This window comes from Vanrija albida (genome assembly GCF_041260175.1).
Source record: "Vanrija albida strain AlHP1 chromosome Unknown contig_5, whole genome shotgun sequence".
Lineage (NCBI taxonomy): Eukaryota > Fungi > Basidiomycota > Tremellomycetes > Trichosporonales > Trichosporonaceae > Vanrija > Vanrija albida.
Window position 1 is genome coordinate 357,331 of NW_027191424.1, and position 16,192 is coordinate 373,522.

At 64.1% G+C, this 16,192-nt stretch overlaps 9 protein-coding genes across 9 annotated transcripts; 2 read left to right on the top strand and 7 right to left on the bottom strand.

Annotated features, from left to right (window-relative positions):
* Positions 1-80: 80 nt before the first annotated feature.
* Positions 81-887, top strand: Q8F55_006248 (uncharacterized protein; the record flags this gene model as incomplete). Its single annotated transcript, XM_069354712.1, has 3 exons — positions 81-174; positions 270-671; positions 760-887. 3 exons carry the CDS (start codon positions 81-83, stop codon positions 885-887), a joined length of 624 nt encoding a protein of 207 aa, XP_069206783.1.
* Positions 888-1,211: 324 nt separating this feature from the next.
* Q8F55_006249 (uncharacterized protein) lies at positions 1,212-3,675 on the bottom strand (the record flags this gene model as incomplete). Its single annotated transcript, XM_069354713.1, has 6 exons — positions 1,212-1,587; positions 1,633-1,748; positions 1,798-2,609; positions 2,645-3,154; positions 3,201-3,286; positions 3,323-3,675. 6 exons carry the CDS (start codon positions 3,673-3,675, stop codon positions 1,212-1,214), a joined length of 2,253 nt encoding a protein of 750 aa, XP_069206784.1.
* Positions 3,676-4,677: 1,002 nt separating this feature from the next.
* DLD1 (D-lactate ferricytochrome c oxidoreductase) lies at positions 4,678-6,578 on the top strand (the record flags this gene model as incomplete). Its single annotated transcript, XM_069354714.1, has 4 exons — positions 4,678-5,271; positions 5,317-5,812; positions 5,864-5,969; positions 6,017-6,578. 4 exons carry the CDS (start codon positions 4,678-4,680, stop codon positions 6,576-6,578), a joined length of 1,758 nt encoding a protein of 585 aa, XP_069206785.1.
* A 131-nt stretch (positions 6,579-6,709) lies between these two features.
* Positions 6,710-7,119, bottom strand: Q8F55_006251 (uncharacterized protein; the record flags this gene model as incomplete). Its single annotated transcript, XM_069354715.1, has 2 exons — positions 6,710-7,020; positions 7,056-7,119. 2 exons carry the CDS (start codon positions 7,117-7,119, stop codon positions 6,710-6,712), a joined length of 375 nt encoding a protein of 124 aa, XP_069206786.1.
* Positions 7,120-7,976: 857 nt separating this feature from the next.
* On the bottom strand, positions 7,977-8,411 carry Q8F55_006252 (uncharacterized protein; the record flags this gene model as incomplete). The annotated part of the gene is made up of 2 exons (XM_069354716.1): positions 7,977-8,299; positions 8,336-8,411. 2 exons carry the CDS (start codon positions 8,409-8,411, stop codon positions 7,977-7,979), a joined length of 399 nt encoding a protein of 132 aa, XP_069206787.1.
* A 481-nt stretch (positions 8,412-8,892) lies between these two features.
* Q8F55_006253 (uncharacterized protein) lies at positions 8,893-9,325 on the bottom strand (the record flags this gene model as incomplete). Its single annotated transcript, XM_069354717.1, has 2 exons — positions 8,893-9,209; positions 9,244-9,325. 2 exons carry the CDS (start codon positions 9,323-9,325, stop codon positions 8,893-8,895), a joined length of 399 nt encoding a protein of 132 aa, XP_069206788.1.
* A 1,034-nt stretch (positions 9,326-10,359) lies between these two features.
* Positions 10,360-10,795, bottom strand: Q8F55_006254 (uncharacterized protein; the record flags this gene model as incomplete). Its single annotated transcript, XM_069354718.1, has 2 exons — positions 10,360-10,673; positions 10,711-10,795. 2 exons carry the CDS (start codon positions 10,793-10,795, stop codon positions 10,360-10,362), a joined length of 399 nt encoding a protein of 132 aa, XP_069206789.1.
* A 757-nt stretch (positions 10,796-11,552) lies between these two features.
* Q8F55_006255 (uncharacterized protein) lies at positions 11,553-12,477 on the bottom strand (the record flags this gene model as incomplete). The annotated part of the gene is made up of 2 exons (XM_069354719.1): positions 11,553-12,283; positions 12,321-12,477. The coding sequence occupies 2 exons, from the start codon at positions 12,475-12,477 to the stop codon at positions 11,553-11,555; spliced, it is 888 nt and encodes a 295-aa protein (XP_069206790.1).
* A 217-nt stretch (positions 12,478-12,694) lies between these two features.
* Q8F55_006256 (uncharacterized protein) lies at positions 12,695-14,220 on the bottom strand (the record flags this gene model as incomplete). The annotated part of the gene is made up of 5 exons (XM_069354720.1): positions 12,695-13,005; positions 13,038-13,275; positions 13,309-14,016; positions 14,049-14,095; positions 14,127-14,220. 5 exons carry the CDS (start codon positions 14,218-14,220, stop codon positions 12,695-12,697), a joined length of 1,398 nt encoding a protein of 465 aa, XP_069206791.1.
* Positions 14,221-16,192: the final 1,972 nt, after the last annotated feature.

Sequence of the window (16,192 nt, forward strand, 5' to 3'; positions counted from 1 at the left end):
CCACCCCCTCCGTGCCGATCGATCCTCAACATCGCGCACATCTTGCATCTTTCCATCTCCCCATCCACCCCCCCACCACCATGTCCACCGCAATCGCCCTCGCCCTCGCAGGCGCGCTCATCAGCGCCCAGGGCGCAGACGCCGCTACCTGGTGCCGCGACCGCTACACCGGCCGTGAGTGGCACCTCCGCCGCTGTGGAGCGGAGCAGCGACGCGCCGCTCCCCAGCCGCCGCCCCGCCCCGCCCAGCGGCGCCGCTAACACCCCCAGGTACCTACCGCTGCAACCGCCTCTCGCTCGGCGCGCGCATCGGCATCGGAATCGCGGCGGCCGTCGTCGTGCTCCTCCTCTTCGCCATGTGCGGCGTGATGCGCCGCAAAAAGATGCAGCGCGCCAACGCAAACTACGTGCCGCCCCCGCCGCCGACAAACCAGGTCCAGCCCTCGGTGCCGTACGCAAACAACCCCCCGCCCCCGCAGGGAGTGTACGGCTCGTACTCGGCCTACGGCAACCCCGCCCCGCCCCCCAACTCGTACCAGCCCGGCGGCGCCGCACAGGGCTACTACGGCAACTCGCGCGCCGCTGACGGCCAGGACGTCGAGCACGGCTACGAGTACGACCAGGCAAAGGAGAACGAGCTCAAGGGTGGTGTTGACTCGCCGCCCATCTACGGTGAGTTTTGCGAGCTCGGGCCAGGCCCCACGCAGCTGGCCTCGCCGCTGCGTACTCCCACCACCGGCACCACCACTAACCCCCCCAGGCCAGGGCAACTCGTACCAGCCCCCCAGCGGTCCTCCCCCCGGCAACAGCTACGCCCCGCCGCCTGGCGCTCCCCCCGGAGCCACCCACTTCGCGCCCCCGTCCGGCCCTCCCCCCGGCAAGAACTAGGCAAACTAGCCTCTCCACGCCCCGAATGACCACAGCTATCCCATCTTTCTGGACCAGGTGTAGACACGCAAACACGCAAGCACGCACACGCAGACACGCACTGGCAGACTAGACTATTATACCAGTAATGAACGGCCGAGCAGAGCACAGAAAACATTGTTGCATGCGGACGTGCTACGGAGGGGAGTGGGGTCGTATGACTGACGTTATGACGTCGTGAAGTCGGCGTAAAGATTAACTATGTACAAGAGAGAGGGGGATAGAGGGGAGAGAAACTTCAATCGCCGCAAGGCGGTGGGGCGGTGGTCACTCAGGGCAGCCAGCCTACTTGGCAGCACCGGTAACTGCGAGGACCTTTTCAAGCATCTCCTCGAGGCGCTTCTGCGAGTCGCGGACCTCGGCCCACTCCTCAGCAGTGACAGTAACCGTCGCCGCACTGCTGCGGTCTTGGCGGAACAGCCTGCCAAGAGGCGACTCGAGTCCGTGGCTCACGGCCTTGGAAGGCGTGAGCGACAGCGGCGGAGGCGCAGCCTTGTTCTTGCCGTTCTTGGCCGCAGACCCAAGCACGTCCTTGCCAGGCTTGACGTCCGCACCGGCCTTGGTGGGGCTCGCAGACGTAGGCGACTCCTGCTTGACTACGGGCGGTGCAACCTCGAACGCAGCGGTAATAACACTCTGGGCGCCACCGCCAAGGAAGGTGCTGCGCGTGTCAGGGCGGGTCCACCTATACGCCATCACTACTCACTCGGTCCAGCTGTTCTTCTCGGGGTGCACGCCGCGCTCACCGAGGCGGACGGCACGGCGGAGCGCACGGTAGCGCGAGCGCTCGTACGCAGAGATGAGGAACAGGAGAGGGAAGTTCTGACGTCATCAGTGGGCTGCGGACAACAGGACGCCGATCCATACTCACCGTCAGGCGGATGAGGAAGACGTTGACACGGTGGAGCGTCTGCGGGCTCGCGAATTCACCGAGCGGAAGGAGGATGATGAGCGCACCAATGTTGAACGGCGGCAGGTACGAGAAGATTGCGTCCGACTTGACACCCTCGACGGTCGTGACAACACGCTGGAAGAGGTACTCCTCGTTGGCGTTGGACCTGACCGCCGAGAACTTGTTCGACAGGAGGGACGTGAGCATAGGCACCAGGAAGAGACCGCAGAGAAGCGCATAGGCGAAGAGCACGCCGGGGCCGAGCGTCGGGTGGATCTCCTCGGGCCGCACGCGCTCAAACCCGAAGACGCTCGACGAGCCGCCAAACCACGTCGAGAACATGAGGCCGAAGATACGGCCCGTGTTGATGTGCGGGTTCTCCTTGCCCATGGTCCAGAGACAGAAGAAGATGCCGCTGAACGCGATCGCAATGAGCGCCATAAAGCCGAAGAAGGTCGCGATCATGCCGCGGAGGGCGAGAAGCACGACATTGTCCTGGATCAGAATGAACGCAAGACGCGGGAACAGGATGCACGCGCCGAGCGACAGAATGTCGTAGCCGAGGTCGGCTGTCGAGGCGTCGTGCGTCCACAGCGATCTCAGGCGGAGGAAGACGTAGGTGAGGAAGATGCCGATAAAGGTCAGGTCGAAAGTGTTCCACACGGACGCCAGGTACACGGACAGACCGTGCTCCTTGGAAGCCGCAAACTCGTCGAGGATAAAGCCAAACGTGTACGCAATGAAGAGGATTTCGACGTTGGTGAAGTGAATCGGGTGACGAACGCGGCGGGCTGCGGGTCAGTGCCAGCCACAGGGTTGGACTCACTCGACAGGGTCAGGAGGAACAGCGTGATGAGGGCGGTAAGCGAGAGGAACTCGATCCAACGGCGCCACTTGGGCACTCTGAGACGCTGGTAGTCGAGCCAGCCAGCCTTGTACGGGTTGTAGGCGTACACCTCGACTGGTTGGTTACACTCCTCCTCGTCGTCTTCCTCAGTGTTGGTGGTGGCACGGTGGGTGTGACGGCGGCGAGCGGGAGTCGGGACCGAGAGGTTGTCGGCGATCAGAGCGTTGCTCGACACAGGCGCGTAAATGAGGTCTCCGTCGTAGATGAGCGTGATGAGGTGCTGCACGAGCGGCTGAGAGAGGAACTTCTTTGAGCCTGACACAATCGCGAGGTCGAGCGCCGACGTGCGCGTCTTGACGAGCTTCTCGCCGTCATGCAGTGAAGCGATGACACGGGCAGGCGCGCCTTCGAGCGCGCTCCACGTGCGCACGAGCTCACTGCAGAGTTCGGCCTCGTCTTGGACCGTGGGGCTCGTGCGGAGGATCTTGACTGGCACAAGCGTTAGAACGTGCGTTGGTGACCTCGAGGTACTCACTGGCGAGCAGCTCGCAGAACAGCGCGCGCGAGTTCTGGAGCGGGGCCCACGAGAGATCTTCCTCGCCGAGGTTGATGAACTGGACACTAAGGGGATGAGCACGATCTAAGGGTGTCGCTTACCGGTTGGCAAAGATGGCGTAGAGGACACCGCCGAGCGAGTCGGCGTCCGTGTCGTCTTCGTCGTCCTCGGTCGGCATGAATTGCTGCACAATGGGCTTGACGAGCGTGTAGTTGACGCTGGGCGACTTGAGCTCCTCCCAGGTCATGGGGGTGTCGATGGCGGCCGTAATGGCGGTATGGAGCGCGTGCACGAGTTCGAAGACGGTCGTGCCGTCGTCTTCAGTGTCGGTGATTGCGCCGCCAATGAGCGGCGAGGAAGGCGCCGCGACGGCGGAGGTGGTCTCGACGACAGTCGTGACGGCGACGGTGCCAGAGGCTGCGGCGCCGTTGCCCGACTGCGCGGGGGTAGTCATTGTGTGTGGAGGGGTAGAGTGACTATGCGAGAGTGAGAAGAGTCAAGCCGTCTTCGTCAACCTGTAAGAGCGAGTGAGACGTTGTCACACGTCAGGATTGTGATGGTGGCGGCGGCGGCGGTTGCGGCTCGACGGAGGCATGCATGGCTCGATTTGGATTTGTGTGGGTGGGTGTCAGCCAGCGCCGCCGCGCGCGGATCTTGCCTTTGACCTTTGAACGCGTCTGGCCCGTGTGTCTTCCCTGCCACTGTTACGTGCCTGACTTTCACAAACGAGTCACGTGATTTCTACGCTGTCGTCTACGGTGGGCCCCACTGTGGATCGACAACAACGTCCTCCAACTCATCCCCCCTCGCATGCATCACCTCTTACACCCGCGCACACACTCCGCACACGGCATCCCGAGTCCGAATATCGAGAATCGGGCCTCTGGAATCGAGAGACCGATCCCGACAGCTCGTATCGTCTGACTGATTAACCGCTCGCTCGCAATCCGGAATGCGATTCCGAGAGACGACGCGAGAGGAAGGTCGGCTCGGTGCAGACGGCACTTGCTCCTCGGCGGCACAGCTGCCCGCTACGGCGTCACACGACCGCGCTATCACGCCGTTGATGTTGCTGCTCCGCGTGGTCTGTGCATTACTAAGCCGCAAGCGACGTTGCGACGGCACCTGGCTTGAGTCACTGCGCGTCTGTCGGCCAAGCCCGCCAAAATCGATGTCGTGTATGGCGCTAATCGGTTTTCGTCGCAAATCCCCGCAAGTGCACTCACTCACCCGCCACCCTCGACCGTTTAAAATCACTTTCTAATCAACCCTCTTCACTTTTCTAATCACACCCAGTTTCGGCCAATTATGCGCCAAGACCCGCTCCGCTCGGTTTCTCGGTATCTGAACCGAACCGCGGGTCTGCCGCGGCTGGCTTCATGACGAGCTCACTCCCCATAAGGCGCAAGCGCAAGGGCGACGTTTGCTTACTTCTCCTCCATCTCTCTCCAAAATAATGTTTTCTCGTGCAGCCCTCCCCCTGCGCGCTTCGGTGCGCTCCAGCGCCAGCACCAGCAGCCTCCGCACCGCGCCTCGCCTCCATGCCCGCCAGGCGTTCCGCTTCCAGTCGACCCAGGCCGGCGGCCCTACCCCTGCTGAGCAGGCAAAGGCCCGCAAGTCGCTCGCGGGCGTCACGGCCCTCCTGAACGTCGCGCTCATTCTCAGCGCTGGAGCCGCCGGCTTTGCCATTGCCAGCACATTTGTCCAGCCTGCGTTCGCACCCACCCTCATCGACTCGCAGGTGGCCATCAGGCTCCAGGACCTCAACCAGCCAAAGTATGGCAACCCCGCGGCCTACCACGCCGCCATTGCCGAGATCCAGGAGCTGTGGAAGTCGCGCGGAAAGGCCGACAGCGTGAGCACGGACGAGGACGACCTCAACACGCACGGCATCTCGGACTGGTCGTACCACGAGGCGCACCGCCCGACCGTCGTCGTCTGGGTTGACTCGACGTCCGAGGTTCAGGACCTTGTCCGCATTGCGCAAAAGTTCCGCGTCCCCATCACGCCCTTCGCGGGCGGTACCTCGTTGGAGGGGCACTACAGCTCTGTGAGCGGATGAGATAGCCAAGCAGCCGATTGCTAACGCCCTCAGCCTTACGGCGGTATCTCTATCGACCTCTCGCGTCTCGACAAGGTGCTCAGCTTGAGCGTCGCTGACGGCGAGGCCGTTGTCCAGGCCGGTGTCAAGTGGGACGAGTTCAACGAGCAGCTCAAGAAGGACGGCGTCAAGCTCTTCTTCCCTCTCGACCCCGGACCTGGTGCCACGATCGGCGGCATGGCCGGTACCGGCTGCTCGGGCACCAACGCCGTCCGCTACGGCACTGCCAAGGCCGAGTGGTTCATCAACTTCACTGTTGTGCTCCCCACCGGCGAGGTCATCAAGACTCGCTCCAACGCGCGCAAGTCGAGCGCTGGCTGGGACGCGACCAAGCTGTTCATCGGCGCCGAGGGCTCGCTCGGTATCATTACCGAGGCGACGATCCGCCTCGCCCCCGCCCTGCCTACCAAGGTCGCCGTCGTCAACTTCCCCAGCGTCGAGGAGGCTGTCCGTGCTGCCACCGAGGTTGTCAACGAGGGCTACCCTGTTCGTGAGTAGTAGCCGCACCCCACCAAAACCACACCGCTGACCCCCACCCAAGAGTGCGTCGAGTACCTCGACGGCCGCACCATCCGCGCCATCAACCTCGGTGGCCTCGCTGGCAGGTCCTACCCCGAGACGGACACGCTCTTCTTCAAGTTCCAGGGGTGCGTTGTGTGACGATCACCCCCTCGCTTTAGCTGACCCCCGCTAGCTCTGAAGCCATCATGAAGGAGACGGCCAAGGCCGTCAAGGACCTCACGGCCAAGCACGGAGGCAAGGGCTTCGAGTTCTCGCGCACCGACAAGGAGGCTGCCGACCTGTGGGAGGGCCGCAAGGCGGCGCTGTGGTCGGTGCTCGCGCTCCGCCCCGACGGCCGCGTGTGGACGACCGACGTCTGTGTGCCCATCTCCAAGCTCCCGCGCCTGGTGCAGGAGACGTCCGAGGACTTTGAGAAGCGCGGCCTCGAGGCGTGCCACTTTGGCCACGTCGGCGACGGCAACGTGCACTCGCTCGCCCTCTTCTCCAACGACGACGAGCTCCACCGCGTCAAGGAGGCCGTGCACGACATGGTCGAGCGCGCCATCCGCCTCGGCGGCACCTGCACGGGCGAGCACGGTGTCGGTATCGGCAAGATCGAGTACCTCGACACCGAGCTCGGCGAGGGCACCGTCAACCTCATGGAGACGGTCAAGCGCACAATCGACCCCCACAACCTCTTCAACCCCGGAAAGATCTACCCCCACATCCGGCCGCCCCACCCCAACGACAAGTAAACGGGCCGTGGCGCGAGCATCATCATAGACTATCGGATGTAGGGTTAGCAGTCAAGTGTGGGGCCGGGGCCACTGACCCGCTGATACCTAACGCCTCAACATCTGCACAGGCTGCATTCACTCTCGGCGCCTCAAATCCTCGCCCTGCAGAGCTTGTTGTCCTCGCCGCCGGGACAAAAGCCATCGAGCACAACCGCCTCAGTACCGCGGCAGAGGTCGGGGTGGCCACACCAGGCCCAGTACCCCTCGCACATGACGTTGTCTGCTCCGCCGGGACACTCGCCGTACCGGATGGTCGTGGGGCACGCGCCGGGGGGCATGCAGCCCATCTTGTAGCAGCACTTGACTTCGTCGGGCAGGCCGGGGCAGTAGCCGGGCGCGCTGACGCCGCTGACGGCGCCGCAAGTGGCGTCCCACTCGCACACGCCGTACCCCCAGGTCTCTGCACTGTCAGCGTAGTCTGGGTGCGCCACGGACCGCAGCGGTCGCCCCAGTTGAGCGCGAGGGCGGGGGTGAGGGCGAGGAGGGTGAGAGCGAGCATGGTGAGTGCTTGGGCGAGCCTTGGCCAGTTGCGCTGGATAAGTACCTGCCACGGCGGCGAGCGATGCCCGTACTGCCACAACACCCCAAAAGCAACGTCTCTTTGGCTCAAGCTCGGTGGCAAGGCCCGGGACGGCGTGCGCCGTCCAGCTCGTCCCGGCGCTGCGTCATCCAATCTAAATCTGGCGACTTGACGACGGCCAGAGGAGATTGCAGCGGAGATTGGAGATTGCAGAGCTTGTCTATTGACTACGCGCCATGCCCCGGATACTCACACACACAAGCACAAACTCCGACTGAGAGTGCCATCGAGTCCAGCTGATGTAGGGAGCGTCATCGGCAGCGGACCCACAAGAGTCGGACATCCCGAGGTGACTACAGCTCAATCTCTTTTTCCAGGACCCCCGATCGATGCGCACGGCCTCGTCCACTCCAGCTTCGTCGTCATTACACCGCCACTTGCGCTGTCTCTGGCTGGTGCAACTTATGGGCACTTCGTTTGCTGAGCTCCGCTGTAAGGATCGAAGCACACGGCGTCAGCTTGTCGCGCGGAGCGGTGTCACTGGGCCTCGACCTGCCTCGTGACGACATGTCGCTTGAACGTCACTCGCCGCTGGTTTGAAACTGAAACTGCAATTGCCGCTGACCGCGCGCGTCGTCATCCGAGCTGGTACATCATCTGGAGCTCAATTGCATGCGAGACACATGACGCTCTCCCTGCACCCTCGTTATCTTTGCCGCCGGAAGAGGCCCCGGGATCGAGGGTTAACCACGCCGGTGCACGCTTCGCGGCTCGCAGTCACCCGCTCCATGCACCCCCGCCTCGCCACAGCCACATTTACATCCCGCCACCCCACTCTAACCATTGTACGTGAACCTGCAGAGCTTGTTGTCCTCTCCGCCGGGGCAGAAGCCGTGCAGCACGACGGGGTTGGTGTTGAACTGCGTGTCGACGCAGTCCGTGGGAGGGCCACACCACGCCCTATACCCGGGGCAGTAGACGTTGTCGGCGCCGCCGGGGCAGCGGCCGTACTCGACCGCGACGGGGCACGCGGCGGGGTGCATGCACCCGTGCTTGATGCAGCAGCGGATGTCGTCGGGCAGGTCGGGGCACGCGCCGGGGAACGAGTAGCCGCCCGTCTCGGCGCACCGGCCAGTGCTGTCGCACTTGCCCTCGGTGGCTGGGGTGAGCGGGGGGGGGGAGGGGGGTCACTTACAGCAGTGGTCGCCCCAGTTGAGGGAGAGGGCGGGGAGCGCTGCGAGCAGGAGGGTGAGTGGGGCGAGGGCGAGCATGTTGGGTGGTGGGGACCATGTGACTCTGAGGAGTGGCATATATATGTCGGTGAGGCCGTCGAGGTGGCTGCAGCCTCTAGCTCAGGCTCCGTCGCTCCCACTGACCGTCTCGTCTCCAGGTCGCTGGGGATGAGTATGTAAACCGAAACTGCGACGACCGTTCACCCCGCATGTCGTCATCCCGAGCTGAGGCTCATCTACATGAACTTTATCAACGTCCCGTGACAGCCACATACATAGTGTGGCACCCCCACTATCTTTTCCGCTGGAAGAGGCCCCGGATCGAGGCTTTCCTCCTGTCCGCCTCAGGCCAACGCCTTGGGAGCCTCATTGGGTCACTCCCCCACTCCATCGCTCACACCCAGGATGACTTGCGACGACAGTGAGAGTGCATGTAGCCCCCCGTTTCACCCCAACAAACCTTACGAACATCTTTCATTGGTCCCGTCTCACGACGCACACATAGCTATTCAACAACCAGCTAGTTTGGCTTGTACACGCAGAGCTTGTTGTCCTCGCCACCGGGACAGAACCCGTTGAGCACGCGGGCCTGGCTCGCCTCGGTCCATTTACAGGCGGAAGGCGCGCCGCACCACGCGCTCCAGCCCTCGCAGTAGACCGTGTCGCCGCCGCCGGGGCAGAGGCCGTACTGCACAGTACCGGGGCAGGCGCCGGGGTGCATGCAGCCCGACTTGACGCAGCAGCGCACGTTGTCGGGGAGGTCGGGGCACGCACCCTGGTAGTTGTACCCGCCTGTCTCGTCGCATCGGGCCGTCGAGTCGCACACGCCGTCCTGGGCTGAGTGGTCAGTGGCGCCGTGGTCGGGACCCACAGAAGCCGCAGCGGTCGCCCCAGTTGAGGGCGAGCGCGGGGAGGGACGTGAGCAGGAGAGTGAGGGGGGCGAGGGCGAGCATGTTGTTTGTGGGGGAGGGGACTTTGACGAGCGGTTTATATGTCTCGCAACCGTCGAGGTGTGGCTCCGGCTGACGAAGGCTTCGTTGGCTTAAGCTCGGTTTCCAGGCCCGGCACTCATTTAGCCAGCTGCCGGCATACATGTACATGTAGCGGCCGTTGACATTGGGGAAGTATCTGTGACGAAATGACTGAGAAGAACAGTGGGCTCTGCGATCGTACATTAGACGAGGGTTACGACTCGCCCGCGGCGCCCCATCAAGTTCCAGGTTCAGGTCCGAGACAGATAACCTGCGGAGACCGCCACATTCCGGGTGCGTGATCTTTTGATTTCGGTTAGGGATGTGGCCGCGGAGTGTGAGTGCCTCGACATTGCGACGACGTCAGTGCCACAAGCTAGGGCTTGAGGCAGCCTTGATGTGCATGACGTTTGGGGTCTCCGGCCCGTGTCACCTGTCCTTGGTCGTCGAAGGCTGCGGCGACGATGAGGGAGGTGGGCGGGTGTTGTAGCAGTGCACTCGCTCACCCACTCGTGCCTCTCGTTTGCATCCGGAGGTGGTTGTCGAGCGACACGATCCCGAAGCCTACGCCAGTGAGATAGACTCAGCTTTAACATTCACGGCTTGTTTCATCGTCATCCTGCTGATCTAGCGGTGACGGGCATGCGAGACCGCCGCCCGCGCAGCGGCGAGTCACACGCCGTCACATCGGCGTCGATGGCACAAGCGCATATGAGGGAACAGGGTGCGTCATGCAGCTTGCCAGTGACTCCTCAAGGCGGGACGACCAACATCATTTTGATCCTACAAAGACGAACGGGCTTGTCGCTAGGGCAGAGCTTGCAACACCTCACTCGCCCTGCTGCTGCAGAGCCAGATGTCGGAGCCACGAGGAGAGTAAACACCGCGCTATCAGATAGCGCCAAGGCACTGCGACGTCATATCTTCATTCACTACTTTGCTGGTGGACTGGCTCGAGGCGGGGCCAGACCGTCACCAGTTCTCGATACTAGCCTGGCAGCCGCTCTCAGCCACGCCTACGCCCGGATGACACAAAGACGGAAGTCGGATCCACCGGGACAGTAGCCCGACGTCCACTTGACGCGGCGCGGCTGTTTGTCGCACAGAGCCTTGGGGCTACAGAACGCGCGGTAGCCGGGGCAGAGCTTGATGTCGGCACCTCCGGGGCAGTGGCCGGACTTGGGGAGGACGGGGCACGCGCGCGCCGGCATGCAGTGCTTCGTGACGCAGCACTGCACGTCGCCCGGGAGGCCGGGGCAGAAGCCGGGCACCGGTTTCCCGCCGAACGAGTTACAAGTGCCCACCGAGTCGCATACGCCGCCGGTGCGCACTGGTCAGTTAGCGGGGTAGGGAGGGGGGAGGCTCACGCTCGGGGTTGCAGAGGCTGCCCCAGGCTGCGGCGTGCGCGGTCGCGGCGAGGGCGAGGAGCGAGGTGAGGGAGGTGAGCAGCATGGCGGTTGCAAGTCTGTGTGGGGGGGGGGGGGGGCTTGGGCCAGAGTGCTGCTGCATTATATCGACATGGCTCAAGATCGTCGCGATTTGCTTGTGGCAGGTTGGGAAAGCAAGACCTGTCGTCAAGTGGAGGACTGCCAAGAGTCGCCGGGGAGGGGAGGCCGCATCTTGGGAACATTCGGCACATGCCGTGTTGTGTTCGAAGCACCCGCCATCCGTGGTCGGATGCAATCGTCAATGCACACACTCTTTCGCACCGCTGCCTGGGACAGCAGCGGCCGGCGCCGCCTCTCGTGGGTAGCGTGGCGTTGTTGCAACTCGTGGGGCTCGCTGCCACTGCGTTTCATGCACAACCAAGAGTAATTTAGAGTTGAAGATCGCCAGGACCGTCGCGAGATTGTCGAACTGCTCGTGGCACTGGGGGAGAGCAAGGCCGGTCGTCAGGCGGAACACTGTCGCCAAGTGGGCGACTGCCAAGCAAGGCCCAGGCTCCCCGCCGACACGGGTGCCAACTCTTCGGTGCCGTGTTCCCTGGTTCCATAAATCTATGGTCCAGTTGCAGGGCTGTGGGGTGTTCAGGGGTGGCCCTGTCACTGCGTTATAAGGACTTGAGCGGGTCAGTGTCTTCCTTCAGTGGAGGACGTCATGAGACCGCATCGCCGTGTTAGCGTCGCTGTGCGTCATCGGGCAACACTCCTCCTCATCTGCGCCGTGTTCAATGCTCAACTCTGGCCACAAACTCTACAACAGACAAACTCTAGTTCTTGCCCTTGCCTGGGGGAGGCCCCGCCGGCGGAGCATACTGCGGGGTCCTCGAGCCCGATCCCGGCGCCGCGATGCGGGCAGCCCGGAACGCGATCCGAAACCGGTCAGCGAGCTGGGGGCTGTCGCCGACGTTCGACCAAGCCCGGCCGACGGCCCACGCATAGTCGGCGGGCATGAGCTGGCTCACGCGCCACGACCAGGACGCGGGGTCGACGAGCGCGACGCCGCAAACCGGCTGTGCGGGGTCGGCGAGCAGGCTGCGGTCCTGCGCCTCGTCGAGGGCATAGTCCCAGCGCCAGCGGGTGCCGTCGTTCTGGCGCACGTCGAGCGCGACGGCGACGAGCTCGGGGTCGTCGGCCACGGCGCCGAGGAGCACGCCGCCCGTGCTCTCCTCGCCACCGTTGCTGATCATGAGGCGGGCCGCCCAGTTCTTGAGGCTCATGAGCGCGCCGTCGGCGTTGTACCGTATGAGAAACTGGGCGAGGGGGACAGAGGCGAGGATCACGTCGTCGACGTTGGGGTAGCAGAGCGACGTGTCGAGCTTTTGCGCCTGCGCGAGCTCGTTCTGGTCGACCGAGCCGTCGGATATGAGCGTGAGGAACAGGCGGATGATGTGCGCGTTCTCTGTTGCCTGGTCGGCGAACGTGATCGTCCGGCCGCCGTACTCGTTCGCCCCCTTGTCGCTGGAGGCGAGTTCGCGGAATGTTGGGCTGGCGGAGTACACTGTGGGTGTTAGGTGTGCACCCGGCTGCGCACTCACGCTTCTCGGACGGGACGTTGAACTTGATGCGGTCGGCCGACACGAGCACGAGGTCGCCCTTCTCGAAGCGCGGGTTGCCGACCGCCTGCTCGTAGCCTGGTGGTGCGTCTGACGGCCCGCTGGCGCCCTTGCCCTTGCCTTTGAGCCTGTCGAACATGCTGGTGCGGGTGGTGGAGATGAAGAGTCAAGAGCGGTGGCGACGACGCTATTTAAGAGGGGTCCGTGTAGCGATGGTGGAGGCGATGCCGTCGTCCGTGCGGGGCTCCAAGCAGTGCCGTCGTCTTGGCATGCCGCGTGCAGTGAAAGGCGTCAACGACTGTCGACCCACACGTCATGCACGAGGACAACAGCAAAGTGCATGCACACCAGCGGTACTAATTTTTCTTCTCCTCATTGGAGGCCGCAGCCACCCCGCTCTTGGGCAGCTGCGCCACCTGCGCCTCGGCATCGCCCTCGGCCTCGGCGCCCACCTCGTCATCCGGCCCATTCAGATCGACGCCAATGCGCCGCACGACGAGCCACGTCGGCACGAGCGCCACGCCCCAGAGGGCAAAGTTGAGGCCCGCGGACCCGAGGTGCGCAAAGCTCTTGACCGAGCTGGTGCCGTACGCGACGGCGAAGGACGCCGACTGGACCGAGCGGAGGAGGCCGACGACGCGGGTCTCGTTCTCGTGCGTTTTGGACACTGCGTCAGCGAAGCACCGGGCCCTCCCTCACCAGCCTTGCAAATGAAGAAGGTGTACACGAACGACGCTTGGAAGTTGGCGCTGATCAGCACGTAGACGGCGAACGTGCGGCCAAAGAGCGGCGAGGTCCAGTCGATGGCCTTGGCCGACGGGAAGTCCGCCTCGAGGACGACGACCCAGACCCACCACGCGCCGGCGCTGGCCATGATCCAGAGGAAGGCTCCGCGCGCGCGTGTCCTGAGCGAGACGCGCTTGAGGTCGAGGAAGGCCTGTCATCAGCAGCCGGCTCGAGCCCGACCCACCCCGACGACGTTGCCGAGCAGCACGCTCGCCCACGCCGCGACGAACGAGCCGAGCGCGCGCACCCGCACGGTGAAGTAGCTCGCCATGTACGTGTTGACGTACGAGTCGGGAAACACGCCGCAGAAGAAGAAGGGGACGAGGAGGAGGAGGATCTCGCGCGTGACGAAGAGCCGCGCCGTGCCCCTGACCTCGTCCCACGCCGTGCGGCCGTTGTACAATTCCACCGTGCGGCCGTCGCGCCGCTGGATGGTGTGCGGCCTCGGCAGGAGGAAGGACACGAACGCGCCGGCGGCCTGGAGCGCGATGAACACCAGATAGACCTTGGGGTTGATGGCGCCGGCCTCTGCGCGCGTGGCGTTGACCCCGAGGTTGATGGCGCCGCCTACGATCTGGCCGGCGACGCGGAACGACATCCAGATGCCGAGGGAGAGGCCGAGGCGCTCTGGCTCGGGGTAGGCGAGTGCGACGGCCGCCTCGATGGCCCAGAAGAGGCCGGCCGACACGCCGCACGTCGCCGCGCCAAAGAGCACGAGCCACCCCGTCCCGTACATCGTGTTCGTGTACAGCCCGGCGAGGTACGGGCTGAAGCCGACGCCGCCGAGGAAGAGGGCCCACCTGACGCCGACGAGGTTGAGCACGGTCGAGCCGAGGAAGGCCGTCACCACCATGATGGAGCACGTGAGCGCGTTGGCGGCGTTGACGAGGAACTGGGGTCAGGGGGTTCGCGGGGGGCACGTACGGGGCTCGCCTGGCCGCCGCCGCCGAGCGAGTTCATCGCCCACCACACTGGGGTCAGCTCGCCCGACGGGGGACTCACGCCCCGGCGCGGTGAAGTTGCAGATGCCGACGATGACGATGGCGTACAGCGGTGAGCGGTACCACACGCGGGGCTCGGGGGTGTGAGTGGGCATTGTGGGTTAGTGGGTGAGCAGCGATGGGCTCTGCGTCGTTAAGTACACCCCATGATACCCGCCATGAAGAAGATGTGCAGATAAGCACGCGCACGCACGCATGCATGACGCAAGACGAGCTCTGGTGTGGAGGCTGCCATCTGGCCGAGATAGTGGAGAGCTGGAGGAGCCAAGAGGCATGCCACGCGGCGGGACACTAGCGGGATGTTGCCGAGGCTGGATATCCAAAAGGTGGTTAGTGCCGTGCTCATCGCGGCGTGCGATGGCGACGGGCGAGTGGTTAGTGTGTGGGTGGGGTGGGGTGGGGTGCTGGCTCATGGTCGTCAAGGTGGTGACCGTCAAGGTGGTGGGACAGCTTGCCCCCGAGCAGGCGCTTCGACCTCAACTCCCAGCCTGGGTCGAAGCTTCCTGCCATTCGCAAGCTGTCCTCGCGCTCACAGGCCGTACATGTTCTGGGACATGTTTGTCGATGTTGGGCCAGTGGGGTCGGAAGGAAGGCATCGGTGTGGGTAGTGGCGGCGGCGCCAGCTGGTCGCAACACTTCCCGAGGCAATGGGGCACGTCGCAAGCCGGCTTGATAAAGCTGGCGTCAAGTTACTCGGGAGTCACTGGGCGTATGCACGCCCCGCTCTGCCACATGCCGGATCGAAAGGACAATTGGGACAACAACACCCGGAAGGCAACCGCGTGGAGCGTGGAGCGGCCGGCGCTAGTCGCATGCCGCAGGTTGAAACGGCGAGCTGCGAGCGGGCTGGTTAGTGCGAGGTAAACACCGGGTCAGTGCCGAGCTGGCTGCGAGCTGCGAGCTGCGTGCGACACCATGTTAAAGGCGGGGCGATGAGTGAGATCCGTGGCGAGACGAGTGTGGCTGCAAGGAGAAGGTCGGCTCGATTACAGGCGCGAGGGTGAACGCCGCCGGCTCTCGCCTCCGCTCTGGCCCACGACGCCGCCGTGACGAGCGAGTTTGGGCCTCTGCGACGCGACGACGACGACGTTGACGACTGGGGCCAAACATAGATGCTGCAGTGGGTGGTGGGTGGTGCGACGTACGCTGTTTCAGAGCGAGACGACACAACACTGCACGTAGGGCCGTAGGGTTGAGCGTCGCACCCCGGAACAGTAGACGACGGCCTGGCCCAAAGGAACAATGCGTGTAGATCCACTCCGAGACTGGACTGGACTGGGTGCATCGTGGTGCACCACACTGACTCAGTCGCCGGCGCCGGCGCCGAGCTGCGATGCGATGCGGCCCACCCACCCCAGACTGGTATGGCATGGTCTGGACTCGTCGTTGTTTCGGGGGTGATTCCTATGTCTCCAGGTCGGCGGCGTGACGACTGGTGCATAAACCAAAGGTGGGGGTCCACCCCGGAAACCAAGGCCGCGCTCGCGTTGGCGCGTTTGTGCAGCCAAAGTGCGGTGCGGTCGCTTGCAAGCCCAAAAAAACGCGCACCACTTCCCTGGCAGCGTGAGTGTTTGAGCGCGTCGCCGCCCCAGGCCGCACCTTTAACATTCCACCCTCGCCCTCGGTCCCCCTCTCCTCTCCCAGGGCTAACACCACCCCCTTCCCCGATCCAATGATACATTACAATGCCGGGCCTGGCGAATCTGAATCGCAGGGAGACGACGAGCACACAAGCATGCGGAGCGGGCTGCGGGCTGCATCGGCGTCGTCGTCGGCGTCGGCGGCTCTACTCGCGGGCCGGCGAGTGCGCGGGATGTGGCCCAGATTGGTGGATAGCCCCTTGTTTACACCCTCTACACGTTTCACACTAATGGCACACTTGGGCGCGGCAGGGCGTAGTAGGGCGTGAGCACCGCGCCGCCGTGACGTACACCCAGGCGCGTCGACAGAGGGCCACGCACGACGCCACTCCACGCGTCGTCTTGGCGCGTGCGCGGCGTGACGCCCAAGGTGTCCCGAGTGGCCCGACACGTTCGACCCTGAAGTGCTGCGGGTTGCCCTGTCGGA